Source organism: Phytophthora infestans, genomic scaffold (assembly GCF_000142945.1).
Source record: "Phytophthora infestans T30-4 supercont1.18 genomic scaffold, whole genome shotgun sequence".
NCBI lineage: Eukaryota > Oomycota > Peronosporomycetes > Peronosporales > Peronosporaceae > Phytophthora > Phytophthora infestans.
Genome location: NW_003303741.1, coordinates 1,289,100 through 1,307,427, shown reverse-complemented (window position 1 = coordinate 1,307,427; position 18,328 = coordinate 1,289,100). Strand labels below are relative to the sequence as shown.

The following is an 18,328-nucleotide window of genomic DNA, read 5'->3' as shown; positions in this document are numbered from 1 at the left end:
AATAATCTAGCTTTAGACTTGACATTTGTACGTATCATTATTCGGTAATGTGCACGTTTTCCCAAAATAATTGGGAACATCTTCGGAATGTTTAGGGATGGACAGTGATTGGTCAAAACACAAAATTTAAAGAATTGATTGGGCGTATCAACAAAAAATCGTGAGACTTAGGAGAGATATTCTCTCTGTTTGAAAAATAATTGCTTATCCTACAATAATTTACTGCCTGAGTTTCGCTAATTCAAAAGCTTATTTTGGCTTGATCACTTTTTGTAAATTTCAATTATCTACTACTGTAGTATTTTCTGCTTTGATTGACAATAATTAAGATTGTGCAGACAATTTGACAGGGAATCTTTGCTGCCAACTCGATATACCTACTCTGCTGATCAGTCCCAGCACCACCACTTGCTGCGAGATGGTGTCGAACATCGATACTTTCCACGTTTCGACGCCTACTTGACAGTACCGCAGCGACACCACCACGCCAGCTGAGTGTGCCAGCCTAACCCAAGATGCATCGCAACCCCGCCCAAGACCAACGCGTATCGTACAAATATATATAATATATTTAACGGCGCACAAAGGGGTTGATTCTGCAAATCGCTACACTGGAGCAGCTCCGTCCGTCATCTATCTGAACGCGTTCCTCAGACAAAGATCTCGGACGTTGGTCCGCTCCGCCGCACATTGTTTCATGCGCGCACACGGTCCTGAAAGCTAAACGCTATTTCACGCGCGCACACGGTCCTGAAAGCTCTCTCCCTCCCCAGCGTGGCCTTTGCGTCCTCTTTTCCACTGTTTGAACGCCACAGACCGCTCAATCATCGCCCCCCCCACCTCTCCCGAAAGCTCTTAGTGGCTCCATGCAGCACGTTATCTCGCCTATGATCTGATTTAGCGCTGTTCGTGCGTGGTGGCGTGCTGACCTGTATGTAGCTGTTCGCTGTAGCGCTGTAGCTGTCCACTGTAGATTATCCGTAGATGAGGTAGATCACGCTCTCCTGTTTATACAGCTTCTCCGTGATGCATGTCAGTCGCTGTCGTCACGTGCCCTCCATCGCGTCCGTCAGGTCAGCGCTTCGATCCACTCGCTCTTCCTAAACCACCTGCGCCCTAAGCCGCAAAAAGCGGAAAGAGTTGAAAAGAGCTCCGCGCGCAACACGGCGCACCAGCACCACGCATTCGCGATCGCCCCGTCTCTGTTGGCTGACGTGTTTGGGCTTCTCCTGGCCACTGGCTTTGACTTGTCTTTAGTATCGGAAGGTCTGCGACGATCTTTGGCCATCCTTTTCAAAAATTCCCAAATCGAACTTTTCACTTGCATTGAGTAAGCGGACGTCGTAGACAGGCCAGTTTCCCATCGTGGGGCGGGCATCCGCTCTGATTACGCTTGTCCACTCTCGGTGTACACTTACTCAAACCAAGTGAGTCTTTGCCCAACTCCAACTACCGACGGTTCAGGCTTCAAGACGCGTTTACCTTTTAGGTCTGCGTGCACCCGCTGCTAAGACTTTGCCTTTTGCCTCCAAGAGCGCAAGCAAGCACCACTCCACCGGGACCGTCACTCCGTCCCGCTCCATCAAGCTTCAACCTACACATCACATCGTCAACATGTCGTCGGTGACCTTCTCGGAGAGCGCGGCCCCGGCCACGCAGGCGCCGGTGCTGTCTCCCGTGGCCGCAGACACAGACAACGCCTCTCGTGGCACGTTGGTGCTGGCGGACGGCACTACGTACGCCGGTTACTCGTTCGGTGCGGACAAGAGCATCTCGGGCGAAGTGGTGTTCAACACGGGTATGGTGGGCTACCCGGAGGCTCTGTCCGATCCGTCGTACCGTGGCCAGATCCTTGTGCTGACGTACCCACTTATTGGCAACTACGGTGTGCCCGACATGGACGTCAAGGACGAGTTTAACCTGCCCAAGTTTTTCGAGTCGGGCACGGTGCAGATCTCGGGTCTCATTGTGTCCGAGTACTCGTTCCAGTACAGTCACTGGAACGCCGTCAAGTCGCTGGGCGATTGGCTCAAGGAGCACAACGTGCCGGCTCTGTTCGGCATCGACACACGTATGATCACGAAGCGCATCCGCTCGCTCGGTGCCGTGCTAGGCAAGATCGAGTTCGAGGGCCATGCCACTGAGATCGTGGACCCCAACAAGGTGAACCTCGTGGCCGAAGTGACCGTCAAGGAAGTGACCGTGTACAACAAGGGCGCGTCTCCCAAGATCGTGGCCTTCCACTGCGGTATGAAGCACAACATTGTGCGGTACTTGGCCTCCAAGGGCGTGGAGCTCACGGTCGTGCCCTACGACTACGACCTGCCCAACAGCGAGCTGCAGTACGACGGTATCTTCATCAGTAACGGTCCTGGTGACCCAACCATGGCCTCCAAGACCATCGAGAGCATCCGCTGGGCTATCAACCAGGAGAACCCCAAGCCTATCTTCGGTATCTGTCTGGGTAACCAGATCCTGGCTCTGGCCGCCGGTGCCACCACGTACAAGATGAAGTACGGTAACCGCGGTATGAACCAGCCCTGCATCGACATGCGCACTACACGCTGCTACATCACACCGCAGAACCACGGATACGCTGTGGACTCGAACTCTCTGCCTGAGGGATGGAAGACCTTCTTCATGAACGCCAACGACAAGTCGAATGAGGGTATTATCCACGAACACAAGCCTTTCTTCTCGGTGCAGTTCCACCCGGAGGCCTGTGGCGGCCCCACGGACACGGCCTTCCTCTTCGACATGTTCCTGGAGAAGGTCAACAGCGCTCCGCCTAAGCTCACAGTCATGGACACGTCTCTGTACGACCGTCCGACGTTCTCCAAGGTGCTGCTGCTCGGTTCCGGTGGTCTGTCTATCGGCCAGGCTGGTGAGTTCGACTACTCTGGCTCGCAGGCCATCAAGGCTCTGCGTGAGGAAGGCGTGCACGTCGTGCTGGTGAACCCGAACATCGCCACGGTGCAGACGTCCAAGGGTCTGGCCGACAAGGTCTACTTCGTGCCGGTGCGTGCCGAGACGGTGCTGGAGATCATCAAGAAGGAGAAGCCGGATGGAATCCTGGTGAGTATGGGTGGCCAGACGGCTCTGTCCGTCGGTATCGAGCTGTACCTGAACGGCGACCTGGAGCGTCACAACGTCCGCGTCATGGGCACGCAGATCGAGTCGATCATCGACACGGAGGATCGCGAGAAGTTCTCGGCCAAGTTGGCGGAGATTGACGAGACGATCGCTCTGAGTCAGCCGGCTACGACCGTCGAAGGCGCATTAAAGGCTGCCAACGAGATCGGCTACCCTGTGTTGGTGCGTGCGGCTTTCGCTCTGGGCGGTCTGGGCTCGGGTTTCGCTGTCAACGACGAGGAGCTGCGTGTGCTGGCTACCAAGGCACTGCACGGCTCGGCGTCGAAGGGCCAGATCAAGCAGATTCTGATCGACCAGGACCTGCGCGGCTGGAAGGAAGTCGAGTACGAGGTTGTGCGTGACGCCAAGGACAACTGCATCACGGTGTGCAACATGGAGAACTTCGACCCGCTGGGCATCCACACGGGCGACTCGATCGTCGTGGCTCCGTCGCAGACGCTGTCGAACAGCGAGTACTTCAAGCTCCGCTCGACGGCGCAGAAGGTGGTGCGTCACTTGGGCATTGTGGGCGAGTGTAACATCCAGTACGCGTTGGACCCTAAGTCGGAGCGCTACTGCATCATCGAGGTGAACGCTCGTCTGTCTCGTTCCAGCGCTCTCGCCTCCAAGGCCACGGGTTACCCGCTCGCCTACGTGGCCACCAAGATCTCTCTGGGTATTGACCTCGTGTCGATCAAGAACAGCGTGACCAAGACGACCACGGCCTGTTTCGAGCCCAGCTTGGACTACTGTGTGGTCAAGATGCCACGTTGGGACCTGAAGAAGTTCTCGCGTGTGTCCAATGACCTGGGTAGCTACATGCTGTCCGTGGGCGAGGTCATGTCTATCGGCCGCAACTTCGAGGAGTGCATCCAGAAGGCTGTGCGCATGGTGAACCCGAACCTGGACGGTCTGGACGGCAGCGCCGTGGACAACGAGACCAATCCGGAGGTGCTGGACGCGCAGCTGAGCCATCCGACGGACGAGCGCCTGTTCTACGTCATCTCGGCTCTGGACGCCGGCTACACGATCGACCGCGTGCACGAGCTGACCAAGATCGACAAGTGGTTCCTGTCCAAGCTGGCGCGCATCTCGTCGCTGCGTCAGTCGGTGCCCAAGTTCACGCTGGACACGCTGAGCGAGCGCTTCGTGCGTACGCTGAAGGTGAACGGTTTCTCTGACCGTCAGATCGCCGCCAAGCTGCCCAACGCCACGGCCATGCAGGTGCGTGAGCGTCGTAAGCAGTTGGGCGTTGTGCCGTGTGTCAAGCAGATCGATACGCTGGCTGCTGAGTTCCCGGCCCAGACCAACTACCTGTACATGACGTACGGCGGCTCGGAGGACGACATCCCGACGAGCGAGGAGGCCATCGTGGTGCTCGGCTGTGGCGCGTACTGCATCGGATCGTCTGTGGAGTTCGATTGGTGCGGCGTGAGTGCTGTGCGCACGGTGCGTGAGCTGGGCAAGCCGGCGATCGTGGTCAACTACAACCCGGAGACGGTGAGCACTGACTATGACGAGAGCGACCGTCTGTATTTCGAGGAGCTGAGTCTGGAGCGCGTGCTGGACATCTGGGACCGCGAGAACCCGGAGGGTGTGATCGTGTCTGTGGGTGGCCAGATCCCGAACAACCTGGCCATGCCGCTGTCCCAGGCCGGCGTCAACATCCTGGGCACGTCTCCGGAAAGCATCGACCAGTGCGAGGACCGCAACAAATTCTCTGCCCTGCTGGACACGCTGAACGTCGACCAGCCGCGTTGGACGGAGGTGACGGACCTGAACTCCGCTCTTGAGTTCGCGCAGGAGGTGCAGTACCCCGTGCTTGTCCGTCCCAGCTACGTGCTGTCGGGTGCTGGTATGATTGTGGCTTCGGACGAGGACCAGCTGAGGGACTACCTGAGCACCGACGCCGTTAAGATTTCGCGCTCCATCACTGTGTCCAAGTTCATCCTGAACGCCAAGGAGATCGAGTTCGACGGTGTGGCCAAGGACGGCGCCATCCTCAACTACGCCATGTCGGAGCACGTGGAGAACGCCGGTGTGCACTCTGGAGACGCCACGCTGGTGCTGCCCGCCCAGAAGCTGTACGTGGGCACGATCAAGCAGGTGAAGCGCATTGCCAGCGCCATCGCACAGGCGCTCGACATCACTGGCCCGTTCAACATCCAGCTGATGGCCCGTGACAACGACGTCAAGGTGATTGAGTGCAACCTGCGCGCCTCGCGTACGTTCCCATTCATCTCGAAGACCTTCGACCTGAACTTCATCAACCTGGCCACGAAGGCCATGATCGGTCTGCCGGTCAAGTCGGTGCCGATCGCTCTGATCGACATTGACTACGTGGGTGTCAAAGCTCCGCAGTTCTCGTTCACGCGTCTGCACGGCGCTGACCCGAGTCTGGGTGTGGAGATGGCTTCGACCGGTGAGGTGGCCTGCTTCGGTACGGACATGCACGAGGCGTATCTGAAGGCGCTGCTGAGTGCCGGCTTCAAGATGCCTAAGGAGAAGAAGGTGCTGATCTCCATTGGCAACCAGGACATCAAGCGCGAGTTCGCGGAGGGAGCTCTCATCCTGCAGGAGTTGGGCTACACGATCTACGCCACGCCCGGCACGCACGAGTACCTGGCCACGCAGGGCGTCAAGACGATTGCCCTGCGCAAGCCTTCGGACCCGGAGAGCGACCTGCCGAGTGTGATTGACTACATCTCGTCGGGTGAGATCGAGCTGGTGATCAACGTGCCGGAAGGAACGAACCGCGAGGAGCTGACGAGCGGCTACAAGATTCGTCGTGCCGCCGTGGACTTCGGTGTGTCGCTCATCAACAACATCAAGTGCGCGCTGCTGTTCGCGCAGGCCATGCAGAAGGTGCGCAAGCTCGAGATCTGCAGCATCTCCGAGTACTACGCGATGCCCACGATCGGCTGGCGTCCGGGCCAGAAGCTCACGGCGCGCAAGATGTCCATCTTCTAAGCTGCCCAACTCAGCTCATATAACCCCATAGTCCATAGTCCATAGCTTGTATTGATCTATAAGTGCATGTAAATAATTCCGCTCACTCAACGCTACGAGTGTCGAGCTTCCTGCACTTTCAAATATGTTTTCCATCCAGCTCAAAAGTTTCATGAAAAAACTCGTTGGACTTACCAAACACGCAGGGCACTATTAATAATACAACATGTACTTCCAGATATTTCCTTAACCCCCCCAAAGCGACGGCCTGTATTATACACGTTTCGTAGGGAGGGCTTATCCTGTATAATACACGATAAATGGCGCATGAATGATCTGCTAGTTTTTCACCTTGTTTTTGTATACGGTCATACAAACGCTAAGCCAAAGAGGGATAGGTATGTGAAGCCTGATCCCCATCCTTCCTGGTGCGGTGTGCGCAGGCGGTGCATTGCACAATTTTTCATAAAATAAAAGTTTAGAGGAAACTCAGCGATATGTGGTTCACGCCAAATCAATATAAGAAACTGCAGGGATTTTCAACGCCACTCATTTTGGCGCTCATTTCAGAAAACTCCCGCTTCCAGTCAGATGTCGGGTTTTCGGGCCCGATGGCAGGAACTACGGCAAGAAGGCTGGTCTTCCAAGCCTCCTACATGCCTCTCAAATGACCACACCTATCTGAAGCCCGGTAAAAGCAAGACAGACGTCCGCGGAATAGACATCTTTGTAGGGGAGAAGGAGCTGATGTCGTATTTGGATCGACTAGACCTTGGTAAGTTGATTATTCTAATGATGTATTGAAAACTTGAGCCTAACCGTTGACGCGTGTATAGATGAGCTTGCGAGGCAAAAGGAAGATGAACGACAGACCGACGACGCCACACACGCATCCTCGAGGCAAGACGATGGAGCCACTCCACCTGATGACGCTACTACACCTCCAACAGGTATATTTTACAACGCCTGTACATTACACCGTACCTGTCTAGCACTATCGTGTATTATGCAGTTAGTACAGTGCGTGAAGAGCCACTCTCAACCACCCCAGTACGACAACAGACGCACCCCAACTCTCCAATGCAATCTCACTCCAGTGCACCGCTAATTACTACTTCGCCGCAAGAAGCTGACGACGATATCGATGCTTTATTTTCGTCAAGTCCAGACACACCCGGTACGTTTACTGTGCCATCCATACAATTCGAAGGTGTTGTAGCTAACTCTTTTCAACGTTGTATTTTTCCAGTTGTGCCAACCACTTCAAGGCGCAATCTGTATGAACTGTTTGGGTCTTCTGATGATTCAGATGACTCTAACGACTCTCCGCAAAGCCCCATAAATGTGCAACAGTCCGCAGACGGCGATCGCGTGGACGCGGCATCGAACGCTGCGTTTTCCTGTTCGTCTTTATCTGGTAGGTTCAAACGTGTATGTACACGATATACAATTCCTTTGTATACATGATACACATACATGATAATAACAACTATCATGTATATTTTTAACAGACGATCCTAACATTGTAGCGCCCGGCGATGACAAGTATGTCTTTGCAAGTCTTGATTCGGACGAGGAGGGGGGAGGATTCTCTGTGTACGACGATGATGAAGAGCTGGAGCTCGCTGAGCCTGATCCCAGCATTGAAGATGAAGATGTCGTCCCACCTGAGCTTCCATTTGATGCGTCTCTACTTGAAGCAGTAGGTGGTGTTCACGAGATTGCACGTGGCAACCTCAAGGCTGATGTTTTAGCCGACATGAAGGAGAACGGGTGGTCTCCAGTACACAATCAGACGCCTTACCCATACATGGATGAACCCTACGACATGCGTCGCGATGATTGGGCAAATATTGACTATCCGGATCTATTTCGCGGTGAACATGGACCAACTGCTGCAGCGTTGAGCGCTGCCGAGACCCCAATTGGTGCATTTTTTTCAGTTCGTCCCGCCGTACGTACTAGAAAGAATTGCGGGTGCTAGTAACGACTACTTTATGGAGAACCTGGACGCGCGAGTGGAGAGTCTACACGCCAAGCAGCTAGATAGGAAGCTGAAAAGGCCTGATTTCCATGTCTCACCTCCGGATATCATAAAGACTAAGCTGCTGAACACGAAGGACATTTCAGGACGAGAAATTGCTATTTTTCTTGGATTACTTATTGCAAGAACCATAGCTCCCAACAAAGAGAGGTTTGATAACCATTGGAAGACTACAGGTGAAGGTGCTATTCCTCGTGGCTGTTAACGCATTTATGACTAGAGATCGCTTCTATCATATCTCGCGGAATCTCCACTCTAGCAGCAATGCTGACGCAAGAGCGCATACCGATCGAGCTTGGAAACTCCGCCCGGTGATTGACGTGCTGCAAGAAACATTTCAGGCCAGTTTCATCCCACCTCCAATAATAGCGTTTGACGAAGCGATGCTTCCGTGCACGTCTCCGTTCAACAAGATGAGAATCTTCATGAAGGACAAGCCCCATCGCTGGGGCACAAAGCTTTTTATGCTGTGCTGCTCCAAGTCTGCATACTGCATCAGGTAAGGAAAAGAGCGTGCGTTCGGGCACGCTCTTTTTTTTTGGTTTCAAAGTTACCTTATCGTGTCTTCGGCGTGCTAAAACCTTTTGAACTATTGTGTATATTACAGGTTTGAAGTCTATTGTGGAAAGCAACAAATGCAAGACAGTAGCACACCCAGTGATGAAAAGTCGGGACCTGCCGCAGTCGTACGGAACTTACGTCAAGTCTTTGGCGTCAACGGACCAGCTGAGCGACGTCTCATAGTCACCGACAGGTTTTACACCTCTGTCGTGCTGGCTATGCAGCTGCTGACCATGAACTTCTACAGTTTGGGCACAATAATGACGAACAGAAAGGGGCTGTGCAAAGCAATTCTACCAAAGAAGACTAAAAACGGCAGGAAGGAATCAAAGAAGCGACCAGCACAGATCGTCAAAGGAACGTATGACGTAGCCACCCTCCAAAAGGTGCCATCGATCAAGGCCGTCCGTTGGTGGGATAATCAAGCGGTGTATCTGCTTGCTGCTGGAGAAAGTGCAGTACCAGACCGTATCGTGCGTAGGAATCCAGTAGCTGGAGATCAGACAGAGTTGATGTGTCCACGGATCGTTAAAGACTATCAGACTTTCATGGGCGGAGTCGACGTTCACGACCAGTTACGTCTACAACGGCAAGTATTCATATCCTGTATATACACGTTGAAGTCATCGTCTTAACATGTATTGTACGTATTATTAGGTATTCACTGCAATTGGCTCGGCGCTACAAGAAGTACTACAAATCTCTCTTTCTGGGACTGATAGACATGGCTATCATCAATGCTTTCATCGTGCACAATTACCATCGCGCGGCAACCGGGAAGCCAACGCGGGCACGACAAGCTCGAGCGGCGCACATGCCTGTACAGGCCGACGAGTGGCGCAAAGGAAACTCCGATAAGACGAGAAAGCGTAGGCAGCGTGCGTGCAAGGTTTGTTCGGTGCGAAAAGGTGCTGCCACGTCTCGAGGAGGGGAAACGACATTCTACTGTGCTGAATGTAAGCTGAAAACAACATCAAGACACGAGTTAGCCGCACGCGTATTCCTCTGCAACAAGGTGAAGCATTGCAGCAAAGGCGAACCTACTTTGTGCTGGGATATATGGCATAAACACTGGAAAAATGGGACTATGATCCCTCAATCAGACGCAAGCGCAAAATTCGAGCCCGGAAGCCCGCACGCGCTGCAAGTGACGGTGGCTCTGATGCCAGCGACTCGGAGTCGCAGTCTAGAGCTGAAATCGGAAGTGTTTCCTCTCAGGGTCGTTCGGGATGGCGGCCACACACCAACGATGACGGCATCTAGTGAGATCGTCGTCAGAGCACATGTTCCGGCTTCAAAAATAACTTGATTTGAATATATGTTTTTTTGTGCAGATCGCCATGTGGAATCCTTCTCTAAATATCGACAAAAATATGACCCGTCACTCCCCGCTAGATGTGTTTTTGTACAAATGTTGTGTTGTCTTTGTTCACTCAGGACACGATATCAGCGTTATCGCGTACAGTGCAGACATGTTAGTATACCTGATACACGATATCGAGAAATGAAGACCCTAGGGGTGGGGCGCTGTACCGACTCTGTTAAATACACGATAAAATATAGCTGGGTCTTACTATTGTAACCCACTATCCATAACGTGTATGGGGTTTCGGTAAATAGGCGCAACGAAATCCGCTCGCTTTGGGGGGGTTAAAACGAGTTTGAGTGTATTCATTTCCAGAGCTATTCGGAAATATTCTTTTCTTTTCTAGAATGCTTTGACGAAATAGGAAAACAAATAGAATATTTATTGTTTGCTTCACTTTTTTTTTCATTCCAAGCGAAGGAATTGGTGGAGCCCTGTAGTCGAGGCTGCATCGGCTCATAAACCTGACGCGGTTAACATTATGAAGATGAGATGCAATCAGGATCTCACTTCAGAATTTATGTGCTCAAGCTTGTCGAAGTGGTAGTAGAAGGGCTACTGGATACAAGCTCATGTACTTCGGCCATGATCTCTTCTGCCATCAACTCGGACTACTGCGGAAGCAAGCTCAAACACATATCCAGAATAAAATACGATGAAAGATGCTTTCTTTTAAAAAAACTGGTGTCATGCGTAGGCTTTGACCCTTGTACGTAATCAAAACATAGTGAGGCGAATGCTAAAAGAAAAGTTCTGAACTGGAGCCGATGATTCTCAAGTTGGAGGTGATCAACACTATTAATTGCTCTGTAGAGAAGATAAGTACACAATGAAGATAAAAAAGACAGCATAAACGCAAACCTTTCATCGTTTTTTATTCTGGATATTTGTTTGAAAGTGCCGACAAGAGATCCAAATAAATCGAGCATTTGCAGAAAGCCCGATTGATAGCAAGCGGGGTAGCTCAAACAAAGAGTCGTCACGGCACAAAGTTCTCTTTATTGATCATTGGTACCATCTACCATCCCCCACCGGCACCACGCCAGCCTCCCCAGCCACCACCCCAACCACCATTCAACCACCACCCCAGCCTCGCATGCCAAGGCCCTAACCATCCCCAGAATTCCTTCTTGTTTCTTTCGATGACAGAGGCAACGGCGAGAGCAGAAATCTCAAATGGTCGTAGCTAATACGATGGGGTCCGTTGTGCGTGCTTCTAAAAACAGGTTGGGATATGGTGACTTTGAGCAAACCGTGATGTATGGGCTCCCATCACTCCGGGGTATTCCAACCGGGAAGATCAGCTTTGATACTAGAAGGTCAAAGGAAAATTGACGAGGATAGCTACACCCTATTTAAAACAATTTACCGTGTAACGACGTTTACAGAGCTACAAAAGTCGTTTTTTGTGGACACTGTGTAAGATTTTTAAGTCCTGCCTGTGGGCACCGTGACAAATGCGGAAATTCGAGCTGTCAATGTAATTAAAATTGCGCTTTCGCTCGAAACATGTCTTAGTTTTTTCTTTTGCTATCCCAGCATCGTCAAGTTTTTGTTATTCTCTCTTGTTGTAAAAAGTTTATTGCTTCCCCGCTACAAAGTGTTGTGCGTATCTAAGTCGATGTTTATTACATGCTTTGGCCAGGAACCTGATGATGAGCGCTGAAAATATCAAAGGCAGCTGATGAGGCCGTAGCAGCAGCTTCAGCTACCGTGGTCATACGAGAGAGGACACAACTGGTGCCTCCTTCGTCTACCTCGTATCCGGATATGCACTCGCACAAGCCAGAGGCACTTGGTTGCGAGTTCAATGGGCACCCTGAGGTCTCGTAAGCGTCTGGAATCGGTTCTGGTTCGGCGATGATCTCGGCCACACCGACGTCAACATGTTGATCTGGCGTGGTAGAAACTGGCACTTGAGGTTCGACAGGTTGCTCGATCGCTTCGAGCAGCTCCGATATCTCTTCCTTTGATTCTTGCATCACATTATCTGCTATTGGCTCTTCGTGTTGGGGTTCGTGAATGACCTCCGGCTCTTCCTTCGCTTGCATCGAGTCACGCTCTACCGCATCGAGATCAACTGGTTGTTCAAGCGCAGCGTGTTCCGTAGGCGCAGGAGGCACAAGTTCATGGTCCTCGTCATTCTCACTCTCTGCTGGCAAGTTTGGGTTACGCGTCACACTGTTAATTTTGATCTTCGGGCCTCGTTTGGCTAACAAAACACAATACACCTTGAATAACTACTTAAGAATTTAAAAAATCGACGTGTAACATACCTTTCGTGGGTGTCAGCTTCACGCACGGCTCATCGGCTTCCGGTATCTCTTCATCACCCACCGCTCCATACCCTTCAAGACACTTCCCACAAATATTGGCCTTACGCGAGCACTTAACAGCAGTAAAAAGTTAGCTTTGACCAGGAATAATTGCAAAAAAAAACAGCAGAAGCACTTACAGCTTCACGTCCGCGTTGCTCACACGATGGCGTCACCTTGCACTCCACTGCTTCCGGTAGAACATCAGCCGGCAGACCGTGCGTTCGAGCTGTCACAGCCTGTTTCGTCCATGATCCAAAGACTCCAAAACTCTCAAATGTCTCCGAACGGAAGTAAAGATCATACGAAGTGCCTTCCGTGAGTCCATCGATCACAAAGCTTGTCTCCTGGCTCCCTGCGGTCTCATTAACGTCGATGCTGCCACTTGCACGTACACTCAGCTCGGTTGATTGATCGTTCGACGGAGGCTCCGAGCCACGTCCAGTAGGTACAGCGACGTAGTGCACGTGGCCATGCTCACTTAGCGTAACATTCACTGTAAGCGCATCCACACGAGCGTCGGTCGGGTTAACCGTCACATTAACCAGCTCTGGGGCCTCTGAATGAGCTCGAACGCCAGCGTGAGTGGCCACAGTACCGTAAATGCCTCCACTGTCCTTCGTCTCCGTAACGAGATGAACCGTATAGTTAACTCCAGTCTGAGGCACTTGCAGAATCATTTCTCGCCACCCGCTGTCGCTTTCGAGCTCCATACTCGCTCCATCGACTTCCAGGCTCTTCTGCGCTACAAGTCGGTCTTGCAGCGCCAAGCGGTTGCCGAACCGGTCACTTCCTTTAGCAACATGATGCGTGAGACTCCAGGGTTCCACTGCAACAGCGGAGAAGTACACAAGGCCCGGTGCGTCCATGCGAAAGCCCACAGTTAGCGATTCCGTGGTCCCCGGTGTCGGATACGCCGCGTGCGCCAACAGAATCGGCGCGTTGGCGAATGTCGAGACGTCCTTCACCTCGTGGATGACGCCGTAGACGCCGTGATCTGCCGGTAAAGCCTCCGACACAATGAATAGACTGTAGCTTGTACCGGGCAGCAAATAGTCCACGAGCTCGACGTACTCACCGTCCGACAACGTTACACTTCGTCGTGTGCGTACAATTTCTGGCCGATAGTTGTGTGCATCTCGACTGCGTCCATGACGATCACCGGTTGGAACTCCTTTACTGCTGATGTTATGAGGCGACGTGACGTTAAACTCGGCGTTGTCTGAAGCTCCAAGCATGTAGTGCACTTCACCAGGACGATCAAGAGCGAGCGTTAACACCAACTCCGTCGTAGACCCTGCGCGAGGCTCCAGTCGAAATTTTGTGAGTTTCGGTGCTGGGGCATGTGTTCGCACTCGCAGTTCCTCGAATCTCGCACTCAACACGCCGTGAGCACCTACAGTCTCGGTCGCTAACAGAACCACGTAACTGGTGTTGGCTGAGAGCACATTTCCGTCGCCAAGTTCCTCTTCGAGATCGTTCCGGTTGTGTTGTCGCTCGGAAATTGCAAACGCCACGCGCTTTTGCACCAACGGAGTGCTGCAGTCTCCAGTTACTTCACTAGAGTTCACGATGCTCACATTAGTCTCTGAGCCAGCAAATTGATCCAAACGCAGCGTATCAGCCACAGACTCTGGAGTTTTACAAGTGTCTGGATAAACGAGTAGATGAACCAGCGCACGCTCGCAGGAGTCGCACGAGATGTCAAACTTCACTGTGATGCTGGAGGTTTGACCAAACGTGGGGTTGGCTTTGGCTTTCGGGATGCGAGGAGCAGATTCGTACGTCGTGACTGGGATACCGTCATTCTCGGAGCGCGAATTGTTGCCTCGTAGCTTATGAGGATTGATCCGAGTGAAGACGCCGTTGCTGCCGCTGGTCTCGTACGCGAAGAAGAGCAAATACTCGTGATTGGCCTCCAAGCCGACCACTTGCTGCTCGATTACCAGAGCAGTAGCGTTCTCATGCGTTATATTCGACAACACTCCGGCAGCCACGACGCCGTCGCCATGTCCAGGAGAAGCGTGTTTAAAGGCGCTAGTAACTTCACCTCGATGAGAAGAAAACGCCTTCAGGTCACGTCCAGATCTTGATTTTGCGTCGATCAGCACAAAATAGGGCACTCTGCCGGTTGCTCGACCAAATCGCTCAAGGCCTGTACCGTCAGTTGTCTGCGGGGCGTTCAGCAGCTTCGAGACGTTGAGATTGATACGGATCCCGTCCGTTCGACTGCCTAAAGGGTGTACAGATATCTCGTCCAACAGCGTCGACTGGTTCGTGTAGTCTGCGTGTGTAGCAACTCTGTGGCACGCAGTAGCGCTACCGTCCGACGGCCAGCCCAATATACCGCCACTGGCTGCAGTCTCACTCATAAGACACACGTCAAACAGTGCGTTAGCTGGCAATTTATCGATCTCCTTGTGCGTCATTTTGCCGCGCGTTATATCGTCTCGAGACACCGATATGGAGTCATTCACCCAGACACCCACGCCAAGCTCCTCTAGCTCCGCTTTCTTGAGCATCGAGCCGTCCAACTTCTGCAGATCAAACGTGCTAATCGGTGGCGGCCAGATTGGCGTCGACTCGTTCCCCGTGTCCTCCTTTTTGTCCTCGATTCTCTCTACTGAAGCCTCAAATTCGAGACTCCTGTCAGGTACAAGACCACGGAAGAACAGCGCGTAGTGGACGTCTCCAAAGCGATCCAATTCGAAGTCTATGGCAAGTGCTGAGCTCGATCCGTCCACCGGATGTATCGACAGCTTCTCTGGAATGATCACTGGAGGCCCAAGATGAGTATTCACCAGCACTGGAGGTGGGAATTCGGCAAAGACGCCTTCGCTACCGTAGGTCTCAGTGGCGAGAGACACATGATACGTCGTGCCAGACTTGAGGCCACTCACTGTAGTGTTGTGTACAAACACGAGTGGATCGGTGGGTCGAGTGTCGTTCGTACCGTTGATAACTTCCATCAAAATATGCTCCTGCAGCACCTCTAGCTGTCCTCGTAGTTCGTGAGGTATGCGCTTCGCCTCGTTGCTGTGGCTGATAACTGCAGGATCTGCGAAGTCGACGTCGCTGAGGAAGTAGTGAAGCATTCCAGGGTGTGATAGATTGGCAGTAATAACGACGCTGTCGGTGCTGCCATCAATAGGATCCACAGTTGCCAGCACGATTTTAGGAGCTAAAGCGTGCGTTGAAACATTGAACGTCACGAGCTCTCCGAGGACTCCGCTACTGTTTCCGTCTCGACTCGTCTCCGTTACGACGAGAACTTCATACGTCGTATTGGCACGCAGTTCTTGAACTTTGAAGCTCGTATTAGCAGCACCAGACTCGGTAAATACGTTCCCACCGCTTACGAAAGATGAAGAGGATGACGGTAGTCGATGCTGGAGCTGGGAACGAGTATCCTTACTGGAGGAATGCTCTACAATTGTAGCCGCATCCATTGGCTTCTGTGCCTCAGTCGCCATGGAATCCTGCGCTTCACGAACAACATAGTGGACTATGCACGAGGAATCTGGCTCCACTATAACTTGTGCGTCGATCTGCGATGATGAAGCAGCTGTAGGCTGTGCAGACGTCTCAATGACCCGCGGTGCGCTCTTGTATGTTCGTACCGACTGCTCTGCGCTCCGTTCGCTTACTACGCCGTTGCGAAGAGAGTTCTCAGCGTACAGCGCGACATGATACTCGGTGTCTTCGCTGAGATTTCCGACAGTAAAGGTGAGGACGTTGGGGGATACTCTTGAAGTCTCCAAGCTGGCCCTGTCCACTTCTCGGCAACTATCCAAACCCACGTCCGGAACGTCCGCTGCAAACAGCGAGTTGAGGCACAAGAAGAGAACATCTTTCGGCTTCGTCATGCTTACTTCGAGCTGGACGGCGGTAGTATTCCCGTGGAGAGGCTTGGCTGAAAGCAGCTCAATCTCCGAGGCATTTTCGTTCGTGTGGGCTTCCAGTAGAGAGGTAAAAGGACGACCGAATAGACCAAAACTCTTGGTAGTTTCTGGAAGCAGCACAACAAAGTGCGACGTCGCGTCTTCAAGTCCCGTGATCTCAAATTGTTGCCTGAACGCTTCCACTTCTGCTTTTTCTTCCGGTTTCCCGGGCCCCGCAACATTCGGGTTGCGAGTATCCGAGACAGAGACTTTCTCCTCCGAGATGAAGGCAACCACTCCAGTCCTGTAGGCATTCTCTTCGAAGTCACGAGGTGATCGGTCTCGCAGTAGGCTGTGAAGATGCTCCACACTTGTGGCTTGCTGGAACACGCCACGAAGACTGCCAGCAGCTCCACTTTTACCGGTGAGGACATAGTGAACATTGCCTTGTTGCTGCTCCAAATCCACCACGAGAGTAAGGGAATCCACACTTTTATTGGTAGCTTGGACAGCAGCAGCCAGGATACGGGGCGGCACTTGGTGTGTCGTGGCCTCTGCTGTGAACTCACGAAGACCGAAGAGTCCGTTGCTCCCTGCAGTTTCTGCACGCAGCTTCACTTTGTACAAAGTGCCGCTTTGCAGTCCCGTGATGTTCGCGTGGTGACTTTCCTGGAGACCTGCTTGGAAGTCCTCGACGCTCGAGAAGTTGCGCATGGAGAATTTTCCACGGATTGTAGTATTTCTCAGCGCGCTGATGTCGTCTGTACTGCGAGTTGCCGTTCCCGTCCCCGCATAAACTGATGAAGTGCTAGCGGTGACTGTAGATTTCGTACCATCAGACAACGCGATGACCTCATAATGGAGATCGTAAGTAAAATTCGGCAACGTCTCGAGCTTTACGCGGTCGATGTCTTCTTGATTTACAGCTAATTGAAAACTGATGTCAAGAGCCGTAGCACTCGCATTAAGCGGAAAACATACCAGTTTTGTCACTTCTGGTGCGAGCGCATGAGTACGCACTTTGCCTGAAAAGTTAATCACCTCACTTCGAACTTCTCCATCGCCCGGAGCCTCCGTAAGCACGAACACATCGTACAGCGTCGCTGGCGTTAGATCTTTTCATCTCTAGAAATGTAGACCATGATCCACGTAGTGACAAATGGATTGCGATCACAACATGGTTTGCAACCACATATTGGGGCGTGGGGGGAGAGAGGTCTCTTAACTCTCCCGCTCTCGCTCTTATAAACACAGGAACAGATAAGACCCGCCCCCCGCGATTTGTGAAATGGGGGTTTACCCCCCCCCACTCCCACCCCCCCCACAGAAATTCGCCTAGTGTGGGCGTTGATCAGCACCGTATCCGCCGTTGCATTAGCTGGTTGCATACTAATTATGTCAATTGTCGGAGGTTCTGGATGTGTGGACTTCTGCAGCACCGACTGTACTGAGCCAAAGACCCCGTTACTTCCGACCACTTCGGCGACGAAGAACACGTCGTAACTCTTGTTTGGCTGCAGATTTTCCACTGCACTCACCACCTTTTGGGCCTTGGGCACCGTGACCGTTTCTGCAGCCACAACACCCGCATCCTGCACTCTCGATACTGCACTGCCCGGTCGTACATCATTTGTTGTACCCACATCCAAGCGACACTGGGCCGCCGCAGTCTTGATACCGGCTGCATCCAGCGTCGGTTGACCCGCAGGAAGTACCGCATAGTGCAAATGTGCAGCATCAGTCAGGAACGTCGTCAAAGTCAGGGAGTAGGCTGACCCGCGAGTCGCGGCCACAAAACTGCGTGTGTTCTTGTCGATTGTGGCGATAGCATTGTCGGAATGTGTAGGAACTTCAGCATTTTCAGCCGATATCTCGTCGCTAAACGTATTGCCAATTACCAGCGCTATCAAGGTTAGGAACACGAGGTCAACACGATACCTCATAGTTTATCAACTCCCAGCGCAGTCGCAATGCCGAATCTGCACTAAAAGGATACCGAAAAGATACGCCGCGTCGCTTCGAGCAAATAATGTCGTTAGAATGTCGCACAAATGTGGGGTCGGTTCGCTGTCCGGTAGAT

At 52.4% G+C, this 18,328-nt stretch overlaps 2 protein-coding genes across 2 annotated transcripts; one reads left to right on the top strand and one right to left on the bottom strand.

Moving 5' to 3' along the window:
* Positions 1-1,518: 1,518 nt before the first annotated feature.
* Positions 1,519-6,102, top strand: PITG_10452 (CAD protein; the record flags this gene model as incomplete). The annotated part of the gene is made up of 1 exon (XM_002902195.1): positions 1,519-6,102. The coding sequence occupies one exon, from the start codon at positions 1,615-1,617 to the stop codon at positions 6,100-6,102; it is 4,488 nt and encodes a 1,495-aa protein (XP_002902241.1).
* Positions 6,103-11,680: 5,578 nt separating this feature from the next.
* PITG_10451 (uncharacterized protein) lies at positions 11,681-18,191 on the bottom strand (the record flags this gene model as incomplete). Its single annotated transcript, XM_002902194.1, has 6 exons — positions 11,681-12,264; positions 12,329-12,440; positions 12,508-17,045; positions 17,082-17,100; positions 17,230-17,319; positions 17,787-18,191. The coding sequence occupies 6 exons, from the start codon at positions 18,189-18,191 to the stop codon at positions 11,681-11,683; spliced, it is 5,748 nt and encodes a 1,915-aa protein (XP_002902240.1).
* Between the last annotated feature and the right edge of the window lie 137 nt (positions 18,192-18,328).